General features: G+C 66.5%; 1 protein-coding gene across 3 annotated transcripts; it reads right to left on the bottom strand.

The window, feature by feature from the left end:
- Positions 1 to 113: 113 nt before the first annotated feature.
- Positions 114 to 20,064, bottom strand: CLASRP (CLK4 associating serine/arginine rich protein). Of its 3 annotated transcripts, none has more exons than XM_062176092.1 (21): positions 20,022 to 20,064; positions 19,102 to 19,265; positions 12,303 to 12,400; positions 11,719 to 11,820; positions 11,369 to 11,448; positions 10,081 to 10,165; positions 9,084 to 9,232; positions 8,230 to 8,326; positions 7,337 to 7,415; positions 7,184 to 7,257; positions 6,147 to 6,188; positions 5,291 to 5,506; positions 4,890 to 5,171; positions 3,282 to 3,539; positions 2,972 to 3,011; positions 2,563 to 2,623; positions 2,029 to 2,087; positions 1,904 to 1,950; positions 549 to 631; positions 386 to 410; positions 114 to 242 (listed from the first exon to the last, which is right to left on the bottom strand). In XM_062176092.1, the coding sequence occupies exons 2-21, from the start codon at positions 19,198 to 19,200 to the stop codon at positions 200 to 202; spliced, it is 2,019 nt and encodes a 672-aa protein (XP_062032076.1). In that variant the 5' UTR covers positions 19,201 to 19,265; positions 20,022 to 20,064; the 3' UTR covers positions 114 to 199. The 3 variants fall into 3 exon arrangements, with proteins under 3 accessions (XP_062032076.1, XP_062032075.1, XP_062032077.1); XM_062176091.1 differs by having other exon boundaries at positions 549 to 653; positions 1,902 to 1,950; XM_062176093.1 differs by lacking the exons at positions 114 to 242; positions 386 to 410; positions 549 to 631 and having other exon boundaries at positions 2,968 to 3,011.
- Positions 20,065 to 20,159: the final 95 nt, after the last annotated feature.

Raw genomic sequence — 20,159 nt, forward strand, 5'->3', positions numbered from 1 at the left:
AGAGGCGCCCCCGGCACCTGGCCTGTCCACCAGCAAGCTCTTCCCAGGCGGCTGCTGGGCCCTGGGGGTTGAATCCCGCACCAACCACACAGACACCGAGGCCGGGAAGGGGATTAAATAATGCTCGATTTTATTTCACAAAGAGCAGCATCACAGCTGAGCCCTCTTCCCCAGCCCTGGGGCCCTGTGCCCCCTCTGCCTAGTGCCGATAGTGGGGGCTTCGGGAGCGGGACCTCGAGCGCCTGTGGAGAGAAGGGGAGGGCTGTGAGGAGGGGGACAGGAAGCTGGGAGCCTGGCCATGCCCAGGGGTCAGGGATGAGACCAGCCCTGCCCCCCCAGCCCAGGGAAGGAATCAGGACAATGGCGGCGGGGTTAGCTTGCTCACCTCCGAGAAGAGCTGTATTCCCGGCCTGTGGAGGGGAGATGGATGGGTGAGGACAGACAGTGCTGGGCGCACCTGACCCTCAGCGGCCCACCCCCTTCTCACTCCTGGGAGGCCCTGAGCCCGGGTCGCCTGCAGCCTGGCCAGGGGCCCGGGGGACACTCACTGTAGCGGGGGGACGGAGAGCGGCTCTGCCGGCTGTACTGGCGTTCCCATTCTTCTCTCTCCTTCTCTCGGCGTTCCCGCTCCCTGCGGGGGGAAGAGGGAGGCGACCAGGGGAGGGGTGAGCACCTGCTGGGACGCGGACCCTGGGGAAGGCAAGTGCAGTGCGCAGGGACCCAGGGGCCTGTGCTGCTGCTCTCCCGCTCGGGCTGTGAGGGACTGCGGGTGGCAGGCAGGACTGGAATCCCGCCTTGCCTGCTGGGGAAGCCTCAGGGAGGCCAGGGCCCCATCACCTCCTGTCGGCGCAGGGCCTCTGGCTCACCAGACTAGCGGGTGCCCTCACCAAAGCCCGGTCTGGACCTCACTGAACCCTAAGAAGGCTGTGAGGGGCGAAATGGCTTCATCTCCACTTAGCAAAGGGAGCCCAGACAGGAGAAAGACCAGGGTGCAGGGTGCAGCGCCGGAGCGGGAGCCGAGCCTGACCCACCACAAGCCCAACTCCCTGACAGCAAGCCCTGAAGCCCAGCACAGTGGGCGTGTCCTAAACAGACACCCGTGGCAACCACGGCAGGAGGGCAGCTCTGGCAGGGGTCTCAGGCCTCCCCACAGGCCACAGCAGGGCTCTCGGGGGCCCTGTCTCAGGGACCCCAAGTCACTATTCCAAGCACTCACGACACCCGTGAGCTAGAACCTGCCCCTGACTGACACAGCAGGTGCTATAGCCTCGCTCTGCCCACAGGCCCAGGGCGACCTGGGGCCCTACAGGAACGAGTACCAGGCTGCCCCCGGGCTACAGAGCATTATGGGAGGCCCCTCGATGACAGAGAGGCCCCGCTGAGCTGAACCCAAGCTGTCTGCTCTGGCCCTGGTTCCCCACTCAACGCTGCCACGGAGGAAATGGGTGGGTGGGTGGAGCGAGCAGACAGAGCTGGCCGAGTTGTCGCCCCCCTCACACACTGCCGGAGCCCCTCTCCGTGTCCACGCGCCGAGGCTACCCCAGCACGACCTGACACCTCAGTGGAGATGCAAACAGGAAGTGAGTGAGCAGAAAGCACACCGCTCAGTGCAGGTGGGGGCGAGGGCCACGCAGAAAAACGCAGCAGGGTGGGGAGATGGCTCGGGGCCCCGCTCTGGGCAGGACGGTCAGCGAAGGGAGGGGGCCGGCTGGGAAGAGGAAGAACTCGGCAGGTCATGACAACACAGGCAGAGCTAAGCCAGGGAGAGAGGGAGGAGATGGCGGGAGAGGAGCCAGAGGTGGCCGCGCAGCCCCGGGGCCAGGCGGGGACTGTGCCTTTCATCCACCCACAGAGCTCAGGTGGCGGCAAGGCCGGGCGGTGCGGGAGCGGGGGACGGCCTTACTTCATCCGGATCTTGCGGGCCATGGCGCGGAGCTCATCTTCCCGCTCCTGCAGAAACGGGTGGTGAGGGCGCGGCCAGGCGGCAGCCCCCCCGCTCCCGCGCTCGCCCCCCGCCCCCCACCGCACCTGCCGCTCGTGCTCCTGCTGGATCATCTTCTCCTGCGCCGCCTTCTTATCCGCCTTGACTGCAGGGAGGAGGGCACACGGAGGCTGAGAGGAGGGACGGCCCGGGCCCCCACACCCGCCCCGCGCGGCGCCCTGCACCCTGGGTCGGCTGGGAAGCCGGGGGGACGGAGGCCCGGGCGCCTGGAGGGGCTGGGTGGCTGGGTCGGCTGGGAAGCCGGGGGCACCGAGGCCCGGGTGCCCAGAGGGGCTGGGTCGGCTGGGAAGCCGGGGGGACGGAGGCCCGGGTGCCCGGAGGGGCTGGGTCGGCTGGGAAGCCGGGGGGACCAAGGCCCCGGTGCCCGGAGGGGCTGGGTCGGCTGGGGGACCGAGGCCCCGGTGCCCGGAGGGGCTGGGTCGGCTGGGAAGCCGGGGGGACGGAGGCCCAGGCGCCCAGAGGGGCTGGGTGGCTGGGTCGGCTGGGAAGCCAGGGGGACCGAGGCCCCGGTGCCCGGAGGGGCTGGGTCGGCTGGGGGACAGAGGCCCGGGCGCACGTACACTGCCTGTTCAGTGCCTTCTGCATCCTCAGCTTGAGCTTCTCCTGCGGCGTCAGCTTGGGCTGGGGAAGGGGAAGAGGCGGGAGAGGGGTGGGTGTCCCGGCGCCCCCACAGCCCACCTCAGCCAAGAGCCTGCGACTTGCAGGGGACACGTGGGGAGGAGGAGCAGGCTGTGGACACCCCCTCCCGCCCCACAAGGCTCGGGAGGCTCAGGGACGGCTGCAGTCCCGTGGCACAGTGCGGAGGGGAGGGGACGCGGTGCTCATGGGGCAGGCTCCTCCGCCCCCCTCGCCCGCCATCCCTGGGTCTGGATCGCGCGGCCCACCCGGGCCCCCTGCAGGCCCACCGGGCCCAGCTCTGGGCACTGCTGCTGCGGGAATTAGGCAGGCGAGTTCCAAATTCTTACTGACTTTGGCAGCTCCTGTCTCTTTACCAGCGGCAGGCTCAGTCCTGGGGGAGGGCGGGGCCAGAGGGCTAGGGTTGGAAGACGAAAGGGCGCCCCCCCGTTCCCCCCCACCTCAGCACGGTCCTCAGGCCAGAGAGCTCGAGCGGATGAGCACACCCTCCTCGGCCCCTTCGGGACAGGCCCCGCCCTAGTTGTCCCTCTAACCGCGCCCCAGACACGCCCTGAGGACCGGAGCCCCGGCCTCCGGGAGCAGGACCCAGTGTCCTTCAAAGGCCGCCCGAGCCGCTGCCCCGACCTGGGCCTGCCCCACTCACTTTTTCAGCTTCTCGCCCACAGCAGGGGACGCCGCCGGCCTGCTCAGCTTCTCCCTTGGGGGCGATGGCGAGTGGCTCTGGCTGCGGCTCCGGCTGCGGCTGCGGCTGGGGCTCGGGCTGGGGCTGGGGCTGTGGCTGCGAGTCAGGCTGCGACTGCGGGACGGGCTGAGGGACCAGCTGCTGCGGCTGCGGCTGCTGCTGTGGTGCCGAGGGCCCCGGCCGCCCCGTCTGTAGCGGTCTCCCGAGCGGGAGCGGCTCCTGGGGGTACATGGGGCATGGCAGGGTCATGAGGCTGTACCCCTCCACCAGCTCCCAGTCCACCGTCTTCCCGCAAGGCCCTGTGTCTGGCCTTGACTCTCCCATTGTTTTCCCTCAGAAAGTTCTAGAATCACTCTGGCCCTGTCTAGCCAGACCACCCTCCAGACTCGCCTGGCCTAGGACATAGGACAGGTCCTGGCCCCGTCAGCTGTACCTGATCTACTTCTCGCCCTCCTGGACAAGCACCTGACAACTTGCTGGGCGTGACCGCTGGAGGGCAGGACTTGGCTGGCCAGCCCGTCTGAACTCGGGGCTCGCAAAGGGGACCTGCTGTACACCCTCATCCACCTCTGATTTCCCTTGGGGCCCAGGGTCTCCTCCAGCGACAACCCCGCTCTGCCCCCACCAGTCTCCAGTACAGCCCCATGCTCCCTCTTCTCAGGACCCTGGTGGTTCCTCAGCCAGGGCTCACCCTCTGGCTGGCACCGCAGGTGTGGCCAGGTCCCCCTGCCCCGTCATCGCCCTGGCTCAGGCTGCAGGGAGTGACCCAGCAGCCTTCACTGTGCTCGGGGCTCTCGGGTTTTTACAATATTAAAGTTGTTGTCAACATGAGCAAAACAAGAGCTCTCTCATGACTTCTCGAGAAACCACAGACCAGGCAATGCCAAGCCGGCCACTGGGCAGTCAACACTACAGGACGGAACGTGCGCCCGCTGGCTCACCAGGGCCGCCCCGGCCCCTCCTCTGGACCCACAGGGAGCTGGCACTGCGACCCCGGCTACCACCACGCCTTTAAGTGCTCTGTGTGAACCTGCCTGTGGCGCTCTGATGAGACAGCCGGTGGACAGCGCTGTGACCTCTGCCCTGCAGACGAAGGCCCGGGGGGCAGAGTGCACCAGCAGGGCCCAAGTTCAATAGGCACCAGGCAGCTGTCCCCCAGTACCCCCCGTCACCCACCGGGCCTCACCACCTCCCGAACAGCAGGCCGAGCCCCCAGAGGACGGCCTCAACCCCGCGCCTCCGCCAAGGCTGTCTCCTGCCCCCTCCCTGGCAGTTGCCGCGCCCCCAGGAGAGCCTCCCCCGGGGCGTCCAGCCACCAAGGCCCAGGTCCGCCAGGGCATGCTCCGAAGCAGCCGTGACTTCCACTCTCCCAGGTCTGGGAAGTCCCAGCAGGGACAGCAGTGCCCAGGACAGGAGACACTCGCCCTCCTCCCTCCACCGCATCCCGGTGCTCCCTGCACACACACCCCTGCCTCCCCGCTTCAAAGCAAGGGCCCCCTAGGGCTAGAGCAGGGCGCCTCCCTCCGAGCCCCCGCTCAGCGGGCGGCCACACACGCCCACCGCACGCACCTGCTTCTGCGCCGTGGCCCGTAGCCAGCACGCCGGGTGGGCGAGCGGGAGTAGCGGTGTCCATCTCGTGAGCCCCCACCTGAGTGCCGCCGGCCTCGGCTCCGGGAGCGGGAGTAGCGCCGGGAGCGGGAGCGAGAGCGGGACCAGGAGCGCGAGCGGGAGCGGGCGTGGCGGCCAGAGCGGTAGTGGCCCCCGCGGCGGGAGCGCGAGCTGGAGCGGGAGCGCGAGCGCGAGCTGGACGTCCTCGAGGCGGAGGAGGAGGAAGAAGAGGAAGAGCGGCGGCTGCGGGCGGGGGGGCGGGGCGGGGCATGGGTCAGCTCGGGCCTGCGCCTCGACCCCCCCTGCTCAGGGCCCCCCCACGGCGGCCGGGGCGTAGGGCGGGCGGCGTGAGCGTTACCGACCGGGCGCTGGTATTGCGTCCCGGCGCAGGGCCGCCAGGCTGGGGGGGTGCGGGGGGCTTCCCTGGGGCGGCCCCTGACGCGGCTGCAGCGGCTGCAGCTGCGGCGGCCTCCTCGTCGCTGCCCCCAAAGCTGGTGATGAACGTGATCTTCTCCTCCCGGCCTGGAGTCGGCGAGCGGGAGCGCGAGCGGGACTCGGAGCTGGACTCTGAGGGCGATCTGCGGGTGGAAGGGGGTGGCTCAGACGCCCGGGCTCCGCAGGCCTGGTCTCCATGGCAGAAGCCCGCCCGAGGGGCGCCAGAGGGGCCTGCAGAACGGGCTCAGCAGGGCAGCAAGAGACCCAGCTCTCCGGCACCCGGCCCGTGAGCACGGAGCCTGTGTAGAGAACCAGGATGGCAGCGGCTGGTTCCGGGCGGCCAGTGAGCAAAGACAAGAAGTCTATGCGACACGGAAAGTCTTCCTCGACAGACAGCTGGGGGGGGGGGGAGCGGCAAACTGCAAGCAATGCAGCCCAGTATAATTTCATTTTTGTAAAACAAACAGAAAGCGCCTGACGTCCCTAACACTCCTGTACTGAGCGCCTCACCTCGCTGCACCTGCCAGGGCCCCCAGCAGGCAGAGCCCCCTCCCCCCACTGGGAAAGGACCTGGGCTGCCAGGGGCTTCAAGGCTGAGGTGGGACTGAGGCCCGGCCCCCTGAAGGCCCTCCCCTCCTCACGGCTGCCAGGCTCACCGCCCGTTTCTGGGAGTTGGAGTTAAACAGCCTTTTACCACACATGGTATCGAGTGGGCTGCCTGGCACAGCGGGCCTCCTGCCCTAACCCCCACCCCCCAGCCCAGCCAGGGGCCCCTGCACTTACCGCTTATAGGGGTCATAGGTGGGGCTGTCTCGGCGGGCATAGCTATGGAGAGAAGAATGGGGTGGGCCAAGTGGGGGCTTGGCACCTGGGCACACATGGCATTGGACCAAGCCCCCCGCCCTGAGTGACGGCCCAAAGCCAGGCAAGCGCCATAGTGAGGCGGCGGCGGGCAACACGTGATGGCCTTGCTGGATTCCTTCACCTACGCCCACCTCAGACCTGCCGTTGAAACACGAGCCAGCGTCCCAGGCCACGGCTTCCCAGCCACGTCCTGCCTCTGGGGAACTCGGACCTCACCACCCCCGGTCCCGCTGGCCTCCGGACCCCTCCAGCCTGTGCCAAGCTCTCGCTGGGGCTGGCTGGGTGACAACAGCACTGAGCCGATGTGTCTGAACCGCGTCCTGTGTGCCAGGCCCAGGAGCTCCCCCACCCCACCAGTGGCTCGTCCCAGCTCCCCGATAGGGCGGCCACGATTATCCACACTTCACAGCTGAGGAAGCTGGGGTCCAGAGACAGTCCCTCACCCAGGGTCACACGGCTCCTAAACAGGGAGCCAACACCGACACCGATGCCAGTGAGGACCCGTGCCTGCCTCCCTCCTTGGGCACACGTGCGGCCAGCGGATGCCAGAAGCCGAGGCCTCCTAGGGCAAGCTGGGCGCTCCCTGCCATGCTCGACTGCCTCATCCAAACTTGTCCCAAGACCTGCGCGTAGGGACTGGCAGGTGATGGCGCCCCATCTCCCAAAGGAGCAAATCCAGCTCAGAGAGGGGACGACACTGGGCCAGACTGACAGAGAGGACGCAGGCAGGCAGCGGAATCGGGCCGAGTCCAGGGGAGGAGAGACGGGCAAGGTGCCGGAGCGTCTGGCCTGGGCTCCCAGTCCAGGAGGGTGCGGGGAGCGGCCAGCGGGAGACGCCGGCTACTTCAAGCCTGCACTCTGGCCGCCTGCTGCCCACCAGGAGGGCTCTCCCGGGCCCCTGCCCGCCTCCCCCAGACCTCAGAGGCGACCGCGGCAGGCTCTGGGAGCAGCCTCACCTGGGTGGGCTGATCTTCCGCCCCCTTAGTCGCTTCTCTCGAAACTCTCTCCGCTGGCGCCGGGAGCGCCGGCCCTGGGGTGGGGGGGCAGGCCGGTGAGCGGCACGTCCTCGCGGAAGCCTGCCCCCGCCCGCACCGAGGCCCAGCCCTCACCGAGTACATGGCCTTCTCCTCCTCCAGGGCCTTGGCGTGCTTGATGGCTTCTGCCTCCTCCTTGTCCTTCCGGAGCATCCTGCGGGGAGAGGCACGAGGGGTGGGCAGGGCACCGGCCTCCCCCAGAGAAACGCGACGGAGCCAGAGTGAGCGGAGTGGGGGCGGCCGCCGTGCTGACGGCCCAACATACAGGGCGCCTGCTGGGGCCACTCTACTGCAGATATGAACAACTCAGCACCAAACCCTCACCTGCTCCGAGCCCACATCCCAGGGCGCACAGTGACCAAGGGACTAGCACGAGGGTTCCTGAGACAGCGCTGACCTTCGTGGGACAAAGTCAGCCACGGAAGGGAAAGGCGGTGCGGAGCGCCCAGGGGCACCTGCTGGACTCCCAGCAGGGAGGGAGGCCGGGGAAGCAGCAGAGGGACTGGTGAGGCCACGTGGGGAGGGGCTGCCGCTGCTCCTGAGCGCGGCGGGGCCACGGAGGGTTCTGAGCAGAGCGCAGCGTCCACTCGTGTTTACTGTTTCTAATTCACTAATTCTAACCACACTGCGCTGATCCGAAGGCAGGAGCCAGGTGCTTCTCCTGGTCTCCCATGTGGGAGCAGGACCCAAGCACTTGGGCCATCCTCCACTGCCTTCCCGGGCCACAGCAGAGAGCTGGCCTGGAAGAGGGGCAACCGGGATAGAATCCGGTGCCCTGACTGGGACTAGAACCCGGGGTGCCGGCGCCACAAGGCGGAGGATTAGCCTAACGAGCTGCGGCGCCGGCCGAGAACAGTTTCTGCAAGCGGGCCGCAGTGGCCTTGGGCCAGGGCTGGGCACACAGGCCTAGAAGCAGGGACATCAGGTCCAGGGACAGCAGCAGGATGCGGTCACGGGACAGGCCTCACCTGACAAAGTCACCGTCGGCCATGCCGTAGGTCGTGGCCTGCTTGTTGAGGTCGGCCACCTGCTCCGGGTTCAGCTCATCCACGTCCACCTCCACGTCTGCACCGAGAGAAAGGCCGTCAGGAGCCGAGCCCGGGGAAGACCGGCCGGGGCAGTGCCCGGGGGTGCACGGGGCGCCCACCCGGGGCTGCATCAGAGGCCCAGCTGACACCCCTCAGGCTGCGGGCCCCTAAGGGCAGGCAGACTACCTAGGGGCGGCGGGGCCTGCAGGAATGAACTTGGATGGGGGTGGGAGGACCTCTGGCAGCGAGGCGTGTGCGGAGTGTGACGGGCGAGGGGGGAGTGGGGGCGGGCAGGTGGTGGCAGCGGGCAGCGCGCGGCTCGTAGGTGTTTAGGAGCTGGACACGTGATCCACAAGGGGCAGAAGCAGCAGGTGGATGGAAGCCTGAGCGTGAAGACAGAGCTGCTGGTAGAGACGGCGCCGAGGAGGGCGGAGAGGCAGGCGGGCGCTCGAGCGATGGGTGCTTGGGGGAGGTAAATGGGGAGGGCGGGGAAAGATGAACAGATGCTGGGGGGTGAAGACAGCGCGGGGAAAGGATGCACGCTCGTCTTCCGGAGGGGCGAGCAGGCAGAGGCAGACAGGCCAACCCAAGGAGAGGAGAGCAGAGCCAACAACCAGGCAGGGGGCCCCTGGCAGCAAGAGCTGAGGAAGAGGGGGGAGAGAGGCGGGCGGGCGGGGAGCAGAGGGCGGAGGCGGGGCAGGGCTCGTAAGCATGGGCTGCCCAGAGGGTAAGGGACGACACACAGAAATGATGCCCAGGGACTGGGGGTGGGGAGGACAGAGAGGGGACCCCACCGATGTCGGGGATGACCTCATCTTCGTCCGAGTTGCTCTCCTCCTCGGCCGGTGAGTCCTCTTCCTCCGGCTTCTCCGCGGCCTTCTCTACCTCGGCCACTGTGCTGTCCTCGTAGGTGTAGCCGATGGAAGCCTTCTTCTCCGCCAGCCTGGGACAGGGGAGCCGGTGAGCCGGGCCAGCGCCGTGCAGAGGGCCGGCCTCCCCAGTTCCACGGCACCCTGGCCTTGGGCCTTCCCTCCGCCTAGAACCTTCTACCCCCAAGTCGGCTCCTGTCTCTTCCATCCCAGTGACCCAGTGGCCAGCCTTCCAGGAGTCCTTCCTTAACCTGTGCCCCAGGCTAGGCCAGACTCTGCCTGAGCGCCCAGCCCCGGCAATGCTGGGCTTCACCGTGGGGGGACGAGTCTGTCTCCCTAACTACCGGTTCCACGGGGCAGGGCTGAGTCCCTGTGGACCAGGAGGTACCCCGGCGTGGCCCAGAGCAGAGCGGCTGAATTCATTTCAGTCAGTAACCCCAGGGCCAGCCTCAGGCTGGCGCTCCCAGCGCGGTCCTGTGGAAATCCCAGGGCACGGGAAAGCAACAAGAGCCTGGGACCCTGGAGTGGGGCTGCCAGGCCAGTGCGAAGGCGTCACCATCGCCGACGGCAGCGCTGGAGGCTGAGCCGGTCTCCTGCACTGTGTGGAGCAGAGGGGCGAGACTGGCCAGCGGCTCCCGCAGGGGCCCTGCAGCCCCCACGGTACCCAGGAGCTCGGCGAGGCTGAGGGACAGTCCTGCCTGGGCCTCGCTGGCAGGACTCTGACGCCGGGACCCGCGCTCCCAGCTCGCTGTGCACAAACCCAGTGGTCCAGCGTCCAGCCACCTCCTCCTCTGAGCACTGATTCGCTGTGTTCCCACTGCAGGCCCAACACTGTCAGCTCACGGAGCCCACGGCGGACAGAGCGCCAAGGAGCCTGGGCCCGCGTGATGCCCTGCACCCTGCCGCCCCGCCCCCGACTCACTTCTTTTTCTCATCCTCGCTGGGTCTCTGGAGGCCCCCATACAACTCGTCAATGTAGATCTGGTACAGGCACTGCTCCTCAGAGACTGCAGCGGGCAGAGGACCGAGTTGAGAGCGGGCTGGGGGCGGGCTCTATCACCAGAGCCCGTGGGTCACAGTCTGTCGGGTGGCAGTGGCGTCCTGGCCAACCACTGACTCCACCCGTGCCCGCCCTCCTTTCCGGGCAGAGCGAGTGCCCTGTACTGGGCACTGCCACCAGCGTCGCCGTCAGGGAGGCCGTGCGCCAGAATCTCGAACGTGCTCTGAGTGCCGCCTGTCACTTGGACGCCACAGGCTGCTCCGTGAGTGCCTTGTGTGGTGAGGGATGAGCTGGGCTCCCTAAATTCCCACAACCACCCCAGCAGCTCAACGCTGTGACACGGCCTCCTCTGGCCTGTGGGGCTGTGAGAAGCGTGTCCCTGACGTCGGCTGGGACGCTGGTGAGCACCCTTCCCCGCAGGCCCTGGGCATTCCTCTGGGACCTGAGGCGGCCCTGCTGGCTCGCCCGGGGATGCGGTCCTCCTGGCTTCCAGCTGCGCTGGCCCGCCCCCGGCGCACTCCCTGGCTCTCTGCCTTTGATCTGCCGTTCCCCTCCTCCCTCTTCCCCCTTCCCCCAGCGAGTGCCCAGCTACCCTCCAGACCCCAGCTACGGTCACTATCTGTCGCCACACCACCTTGGCATGTAATTGCCATCGCTGGCGTGATTAGGTGGCCCTCTCCCCCAAAGCCCAGCCCCCAGGACACTTCCTGACACACCAAAGGAGTGCTGCACGGTACGTGGGAGGGGACGCAGGAACACAGGCACCTGGCTCCACCACCAAGAACCGCTGCAGCCTTGAGTGACAACAAACTACAGCACTGCTCACGACCAGCTTCCCCACGCCAAGGCCTCACTGATGGCTAGAATCTGGCCCTCTCTGATCTTAGATCTGCAGGAGGCCAGGGCGGGGGAGCTCTCTCTGAGCCCGCCCTGCTCACTGGGACGGGGCATCGGTAATGAGACCAGGCCCGCGATGCTCACCAATGCTTAGCAAACTACCAAACACTGTACAAACGTCCGCTTAAAACAAGTACTCTCTCAGAGCCGACAGCCTGGTCCATGCCAGCATGGGAAAATACACAGAAAAAAAAAAAGGACGGGAACTCGAGGCCCTGCAGCAGGGAGCCCCTGACAAAACATCTTCCCACACTCACGGCGGTCTCTGGCGGCCGAGGGACCCCACGCGCGCCCGGCCCGCCCAGGCACTCACTGCCAGCGAAGTCGTTCTGCACCAGGCCTCGGTAGCGCTCGTAGTTGCACTTCCGCTCGTCTGACTCCTGCTCGGGGGAGCTTCAGGGGAGGTCAAGGCCTTGAGGTCAGGGGGAGGAGGTGACCACACCCCACACCGACAGGAAACAGGATGAGGCAGCCGGGGAAGGCTCGGGGCAGCAGGGCGGGGGTGGGGGTCACCCTGAGCCTCACCTTCCCAAGTGGGAGGGGGCGTCTTTCCCACCACACACCTCCTTCCTAGGAAGGTGGCGGGCGGCCGGCAGAAAGAGGGCAAGGGCTGCAGGGTGTGACGCCCGGCCCGGCATCCCGGGGGGCAGGGGGGTGGCTTACATGGTGGTGAGCAGAGGTGGGGTGTAGTCGGGGATGTGGTCCAGGTGGGCGCGGACATCGAAGCGGTCGATCATGTTGTTGGTGTCTCCCTGCCAGGGCATCCTGACGCGGGCAGGGGTGGAGTGGGGAGTCAGAGCTCGGGGCCCCGCTGCCCGGGGACACAGAGCACCTGTCCCGCCACTGCACTCGGGAGCCCCAGTTCTCGGTCCCCCATGCTGAAGCCACAGCCTCTGGGCTGCAACAGGCCACCCGTCTGACAGCTCCTGGAGAGACCCGGGCCCCACCCCAGGGGCTACTGCTAGGAGCCCCCGTCCTCCTGAAACTTCCTCCCGCCCTCTCTGGGTCACTGGTTTGGCCCCGCCCACTCCCCTGGAGATCCTCCAACCCAAGCCCTGCCCGCCCACATGGCTCAGCCTCTGTGCCTGTCACCTCACTGCAGGTCAAGCCTTCCTTACCTCTGGGTCCCCAGAGGTCTGTCCCTACCCCAGGGTCCCTGCCCCAGGCCCTCCCTTCCCCCACACCCCGGCCCCCTCTGCCCCCATCCTCCAAGTGCAGACGCCGCCACGCCCCCGCGTGCGTCTCACATGTTGACGGGGCTCTCCGCAGCCAGGGCAACGGCAGAATCCAGGTGCACCTTGCACGCTCGGCCGTGCACTTGCAGGAACTGGGCTGGGTCCTTCTTCTGTGGGGGTGGACAGGACGGAGGTCACCACCCAACTGAGCTGCCAACTTCACCCCAACCACGCTTCACAGTGAGCTCCCCTCTGCCCTCAGGCGGGCGCCCTGCACTCACCAACTAACCCAGGCAGCAGCGGCAGCACCAACGGGGCTCACCCCAGATGAGGAGCCGCTTCCTCTCGGAGGCCCGAGGCCCTGCGCTCAGCCCAAACGTCCACACAGCCAGCACAGAGCCTCCCCCCACACTCTCCTCTGATCTCCGCTGCCGCCCCCACCGCCCCAGCCACCGACTCAGGCTGGATCAGCCTCACACAGCAAGGCTGCAAAGGCACAGGAAGAGAGGAGCAGACACGAGTGCCCGGGAAACACCGTCCAGGACCACCAGACGCCACCGCACCCCGACGATGACAACGGCGGAAACCGAAAGGACAAACAGTAAGGACTGACAAGAATGTGAGACTGAGATCTCCCGAAAGTTAAACAAAGAGTGAGTGTTTAGCTCAGCAGACACTGCCCCGGATGCAGCGTCACACACCGGAGTGGCTGGGTTTGAGTCCTGGCTCCTGGCTCCGGCTCCTGGCCACAGCAGTGTTGACTGCTCAAGTAATTTTTTTTTAAAGATTTATTTATGTATTTGAAAAGCAGAGTTACAGGCCGGCGCCGCGGCTCAATAGGCTAATCCTCCACCTTGCGGCGCTGGCACACCGGGTTCTAGTCCCGGTCGGGGCACCGATCCTGTCCCGGTTGCCCCTCTTCCAGGCCAGCTCTCTGCTGTGGCCCGGGAGTGCAGTGGAGGATGGCCCAAGTGCTTGGGCCCTGCACCCCATGGGAGACCAGGAGAAGCACTTGGCTCCTGGCTTGGGATCAGCGCGGTGTGCCGGCAGCAGTGCGCCTACCGCGGCGGCCATTGGAGGGTGAACCAACGGCAAAGGAAGACCTTTCTCTCTCTCTCTCTCACTGTCCACTCTGCCTGTCCAAAAAAATAAATAAATAAATAAATAAAAAAGAAAGGTAAAAAAAAAAAAAAGAAAAGCAGAGTTACAGAGAGGGAGAGGCGGGAGGGGAGGGGAAGGAAAGGTCTTCCATCCACTGGTTCACTCCCCAAATGGCTGCAACAGCCGGAGCTGCACCAATCTGAAGCCAGGAGCTTCTTCCAGGTCTCCCACATGGGTGCAGGGGCCCAAGGACTTGGGCCATCTTCTACTGCTTTCCCAGGCCACAGCAGAGAGCTGGATTGGAAGAGGAGCAGCCAGGACTCGAACCAGCGCCCAGACGGGATGCCACTGCTGCAGCCTGCAGCTTCACCTGCTGTGCCACAGCGCCGACTCAGCTGCTCAAGTGAGTCCCTGTCACCCACGGGGGAGGCCTGAACTGAGTTCCCGACTCCCGGATTTGGCCTGACCCAGCCCCAGGTGGTGCAGGCATCTGGGGAGGGAACCAGCAGCGGGGAAGTCCCCACACACTTGTCTCTTTCCCCCTTCCATCCTTTTGCCTCTCAAAAGCAATCCCACTCAGGTCCATACCCCGCGGCCTGAACTCCAGCTGGGGCCACAGCACAGGGCCCTCAGGGAGGGGCCGCTGCACCACGCAGCACATCCTGACCAAGCTCCCGCCACGCACTCCGAGTGCAAACACTTCTCTACCCCAGCCTCACCCAGCCGACTTCTCTTCCTGCCTGGACCCCGTGGCCACCTCTTCTCGGGCTATGCTGCCACCCTGCTCCCCCGCAGCAGCCTGGAGCCACGTCCCTCCTCTGCTCCGGCCTGTCCCTCGGACACTGCCCCTTCCCATGCTGCCCTGGGCACACCAACCCCCATGCCACTCCCAGAACGCTCAGGCCTGCCCCCGACCCCAGCTCGGGACCTCAGCCTAGAACATTCTCGAGTACGGCTCCTCCTGGAAGCCTTCCTGCCTGACCCTATGTACACAGCTCGCTCATAGTCTCTTACTCTGTCCCCTTACCCCACCCAACTCCTCTCACAGCACTACTAGCACCTGCTGGCACACCTGGCCTGGCTGCACTCGCACCTGTCTCCCGGAGGGCCAGCGATCTGTTGGGTTCCCCACTGTATTCCCAGGGCCCAGAACAGCCTGGCACACAGCAGGTGCTCAGAACCCTGAGGGAGGAAAGAGCGAATCCTCACTCACAGAAGAGGTTGAGCCCCTTCAGGGAAAAAAAAAAAAATCCCCTCCAAGTTTCCAAGATCCTCACCAGCCGTCGGCCAGCAGATGCGCAGGTGCACCCCGCTCTCTAAGGAGGTGAGGACGTTCACCAATAAGCACAGGCTCATCACGGCTCTGCCCCACTGGCTCCAGGCGCTGGGCTGATGTCACCCTCACTTAGAGCTGCAGACACCGAGGCTGGGACCCGCCACCCACCGAAGCGCACAGGGCCTGGCAGGGGGCAGGGGGCCATGGAGTCCACTCCTCGTCCTGCACCTCCCGCCTCCCTCGATCCCTCGTCTCCAGGCACACGACACGTGCAGCTCCCTCAGCGCCACGGGGGTCTCAGGCAGATGTCAAGAGCCCACCTCGCTGCCAAGGCTATTCCAGGCCAAACGCCAGGCCCTGCAGCCGAGCCGCACGGGAGCCTGCAGTGCAGGACGCAGCAGGTGCACAGAGCCCCGACAGGGTCAGCATCAGAGAGGAAAAAGCACTGGGCTAGGAGGAACGGCCCGCAGCCCGCAGCCCGGCACTGCCGGGAGACCCTGGAAAACTCAGCGAGCCGCACCAGAAGCCGGGCGCTGAGCTTAGTGCTTGTTGCACGCTTTCTCCAACGTCCCAACTGTGGACAAACACTCTTCTCATCTCCAGGCTCCAGATACGGATGCAGAAGCTCAGAGTGGTGACGCCCACTGGCCCAGGTCACCTGGGCATCGTTTTTTAGATTTATTTATCTGAAAGACAGAACGAGAGACAGAGAGCCCGCCCATTGGTTCACTCCCCTAATGCCCACAGCAGCCAGGTCTGCCGCCTGGGTGGCAGGGGCGGCACTTGGCCAACACCTGCTGCCCTCCCAGACACGTCAGCAGGAAGCTGTACCGGAAGAGAGCAGCCGGGGCCGACCCGGCACCCGACCCAGCACCTGACCCGGCGTTCCGGCACGGGCCGCGGCATGGCGAGCGGCTCAACCCCAGCCGCGGCCCCAGCAGACGAGGACTTGAGCCCAGACGGGCCTGACTCCGCAATCCAATTCTTGCCCACTATTAGTTGGTTACCTTTCACGTTTCAGAGGCGTCTTTTACTGTGGTGAAACCACACAACCAAAGCCAGCACCCGCACCACTTCTGAGGGCCCGGTACAGCGGGGTTCGCCGCCCGCCCCAGGCTGTGACAGGCTCTACAGCTCTCCCGGCTGGCAGGGCAGGAGGCGCGCCCCTGATGACGCCCCAGCCCCCGCCCCGGCCACTACAGCCTCTCTGCTGCTCCCAGAGGCGTGGGGCTCCGCCCCTGAGTGGCATCTGCCCCTGCTTCCCGTGATGGCCATTTCTCTGTGGGTCTCAGGCCCGCCCACACCGCAGGAGACAGGATCACTCCCTGTCTGTGTGCATCTGCAGGGGCTCCTATCCAGCCGTCCTGCCGACAGACGGTTAACTGCCGCGAACCACGCTGCGAGAGCACGGGGGTACAAGCAGGCCCAGCACCCACTCACCCTCTGGCTCTCTTGCCCTCACGGGCTCACGGTTCGGGGGAGACAGGCGTGCCCACCGGGAGGAACCGCAGTGGGCAGTGCTCAGAACGGGGAGCCCAGAGGAAGGCTCATCTGGCATGGGGGTCAGCCCGGGGCTTCCTGGAGGGGGAGACACCTACGCTGGGACCTGTTCATTCCCCACTTCCATATCAGCAGGGCCTTCTGCTTCTTTATCCAACTGACGGGGGCAGGAGCAGTGGCCGAGCGGCCAGCAGGCACCAGAGACAGAGGATCAGAGCCAGCTGTGCCTGCCTCGACACGCCCGCAGCCCGCGGGGGAGAGCAGCGGCCGTGCGGGCAGCCCACCGCTCTCTCAGCAGCACTGGCCACTGCCTGGCCACTTCCCGCGGCCCCGATCTGAATGCTGGTCACGCTCACACACAGCGACAATGGCCACTTGTACAGGCCTGCACCGCGGGCACTTGTTCTTCAAGCTCTTCCCAGCAGCCAATGCGCAGGGCTGCTCATCCAAGGGCCTGAGCAGACACAGCCAGGGACCTCCCGCTAACACGGAGCAGTTCGGAACCCCAGGCCCTCCATGGGACCCAGCCCCAGCCTCCTCTCCTCTACACCACCCATCGACCTGGATCCGAATTCCAGCTCTGGCCGGCGTCAGCAGTGTCAACAACCTCGAGTGCTAATATTTACGGAACAACAGCTGCCCCGGGCAGGTGCTCCCACGGCAGACTCCGAGGGCCACTTCTAACGGATCCGGTCCAGGCCGCCCAGGACACAGCCACACCGCTCAGCCTTCCCGACCCGTACCCTTGCACGTGGCCAGTGCGGCCTGAGTGCAGGCATCATGGGAAAACATGGTAAACCTTCCTGAAACCGGCAGAGATGGCTTTTCCTCCCTGTTGGATGGCTGAGAGCCTGAGCGGCCTCTTAGACACCGAGACAAGCCAGGGAGGAGGAGCCGCGTGCGCCTGACGCCCGAGCAGAGCGTGCTCCCTCTGCTTTCCTATGAGCAGGACACACACGTCCAGCCTGGTTAAGCCACTGACGTCCTAGGTCTGTGACGGCCAAACCCGACAGCGCACGACCCATCACTTCGCGTGCCACGGAACCCGGCTCAGGAGAGCGGCCCACGCACGTCAGGCCAGAGCTGGCATCCGAACCTGAGCCAGAGCGCCCTGACCCGCACCGTGAGGCCACACCGTTGCATCACACCTTCAGCCACCGCCACCTAAGACAAGGGCTCTGCCTCCTTGAACTTCCACGTCTGCAGGAGACTACCAGGTCAACAGCTGGCTAAGACGCCAGCTCTGCCCCCTGAGCCCCAGCTCACCCCGCCAGAGGTGCACCTCCTGGTCTGGAGTGAGGACTGGTGCAGCACAGGCCCAGCGAGGCGGCTGGCACCTCGCCCCCAGGCCTGCTGCACAGGGAGAGCACAGTTTTCCCTCCACGTGCCCACGAGCTCCCGGCCTGTGCGGGGCCCTCGTCTAGGACCCAGCCGGACCCAGGCCCTGGGCTCGTGGTCACGCTCTAGTTATTCCGACACCACCGGAGAGCAGCTTGCTCCTGCCTGGTGGTTCCTTGCCGGGTGCCAGAGGCAATTGGGGGGCTCAGCGGAGTGGGGTAACAGCAGCCCCCTCTGTCCATGGGTGACTGGGGATTAAACAACCCACACAGCTGGCCCAGCACTGTGGTGTACTGCGCTAAGCCTCCACCTGGGGCACTGGCATCCCATATGAGCACTAGTTCGAATCCCAGCTGCTCCTCTTCCAACCCACCTCTCTGCTATAGCCTGGGAAAGCAGTGGAAGATGGCCCAAGTGCTTGGGCCCCTGCACCCACATGGGAGACCCGGAAGAAGCTCCTGGCTTTGGATCAGTACAGCTCCAGCCACTGCAGCCATCTGGGGAGTGAACCAGCGGATGGAAGACCTCTCTCTCCCTCTATCTGTAACTCTGCCTCTCAAATAAAAAAAAATAAAAGAAAAAAAAAAGACCCGACACATCTAAAGACCTCTCTGGAGCTGGAGAAGACCAACCGACTGCTAACTGCTGGTCTTACTGCTTTCTTCATCCATTCTTTCAGACTGTGTTTACTGGGCTGGGCTCTGGCATGCAAACGCAAGCTCTCTCAGAGCTGATTGGGTGTGTGTGGGCCTGGATGTAGAAACAGTGTACACATGCGGATACAGACACACGCACGTACACATGCACACGCACACACCAGGCACATGTATGCGCACACACACCAGGGTACGAAAGCTCACGAGGTGCGAGGGCGGCACAAGCGTGGGGACAAGCCCTCCCTGACTGAGATCTGAGAGGAGCAGGAGTCCCCCGGCAAGGAGGCCCGGATGACCCAGGCAAAGGAAAGAGGCAGAGAACAGGGTGGGCGGCACGGTTGGGGCGCATGGCAGAAGGCAGACCACGCGGGACCCTGCGCCGAGGTGAAGAGGTGAGTCCTCCAAGGGTGGGAGGGAGCCAGGGAAGAGTCCGGAGCAGGGGCACGGAGCACGGGGCACGGGGCACGGGGGCGGCCGGACGCTCAGTATAAACCACCCAAGAGGAGACCCGGAGCCCGCAAACACGCGTGTTTCACGGCGGATCGCGAGGACTAGTAGGACCTAAACAGGCGAGGCGATCCACCGGGGGCCAGGGGCCGCGGCCACAGCACCTGCGCCCCGAGGCCGGGCCCGGAGCTGGGCCTGTTCACTAACAGCAATCGGAGAACCCGACGGGAAGGGGACACGGTCAGACGTCACTTCCTCTACGCTGCCGCCACTCCTGCTGTGTGCCAGGCCCAGCCTCAGAAGTGCCTCAGCTCTTGGGCCCCGGGAAGACGGCACAAGACGGCCGCTGGGTGCCCACGGGCGGCCAGTCCTCTGGCCGCGCTGCCGTGCGCTGCAAGGACTCCCTGCGTCCTGCTCAGCCCCGCGTGCGCTGAGGCCGCACCGCGCACCACCGCGGGCCAGAGCCGAGCCCACAGGGCCCCCAAGCCCCGCCTCCACCCGGGACGCCGGCCGGCCTGCAGGACCCCGCGCCGGGCGAGGGGCGAGGACTCACGATCTTCTCGTAGTACTCCCGCCGCCGCTCCGCCCTCTTCTTGTAGTCCACCATCATGCCGCGGAGCTTCCGCTCATGCTTGCGCGCCTCGTGCCACATCGCGCTGCGGCCGAGCCCCCGGGGCCCCAACCTGGTGGATGAGGGGACCCGGAGTGTCCGCCGGTCTGAAAAAAAACCATGCAACACGCTGGTGATCCTCAACGCCTCATCGCCCGGATATGAGGGGGGGGGGGTGAGGCAGGAGAAGCCGGTGCCAGAGGCTCCCAGGACCCCCACACAACCCTGAGCCAGGAGCTGCGGCTCTCCGAGCAACCCGTGGGTGACCGTGCGGCGCACAACCCCGGAACGGGACAGAGTCCCAGAAGCAGGTGCAAGGGTCAAAGGTCCGCGATCGGAGGCGGCGAGTGTGCAGACTCCCAGGGGCTGGGGGGCAGGCTCCCCCTTGGGCCACCCACGATGCAGGCAGGAAGGGACGGGGAAACGCGAAAGATACAACGTATCGCGGAGGCGGAGGGAGGGGTCGCGCACGGAAGACGACGGCAGCTGCGGGGGACGGGGGCGCGCGGTGGAGAGGAGGGGGCTGAGGTCAGCGGGGGCGCCAGTCCGTGCGGACGGGCAGAGCCTGCGGCAGGCGCAGGTGGGCTGACGGCGGGGCGCGCTGGCTGGCCCGATCGCGCCCCCGCACTGGGGCCGGCGCCTGTGACCAGCGGCGGAGTCCGGCACGGCGAGCGGTGGCCCGCGGCGGGGGCAGGGGCGCGGCCTGCGGCCTGTCAGGCCGAGGGCGGCGAGGGGCGGGCGGCCGTGGCGGCCCGGGCTCCGCAGAGGCCCAGGGCAGCGCGGCGACGGCCCCGGGCCAGGGCGAAGCCGGGTTCACGCCCGATCAAAGAGCAGGACTGCGCAGCCCCCACGTCTGCACTCACCGGCTGGTCGCCGCCACCCACCGCTGCGCTCGCGCGCGCGGCCCGCACCGGAAGCGGAAGTGGGGGCCGCGCCGCGGGGGGAGGGGAGGAGCGCCGCGGAGCGCGTTTCCGCCGCCGCGGGGGCGTGGCCTTCGGGGG

The sequence above is a fragment of the Lepus europaeus genome, chromosome 19, assembly GCF_033115175.1.
Source record: "Lepus europaeus isolate LE1 chromosome 19, mLepTim1.pri, whole genome shotgun sequence".
Lineage (NCBI taxonomy): Eukaryota > Metazoa > Chordata > Mammalia > Lagomorpha > Leporidae > Lepus > Lepus europaeus.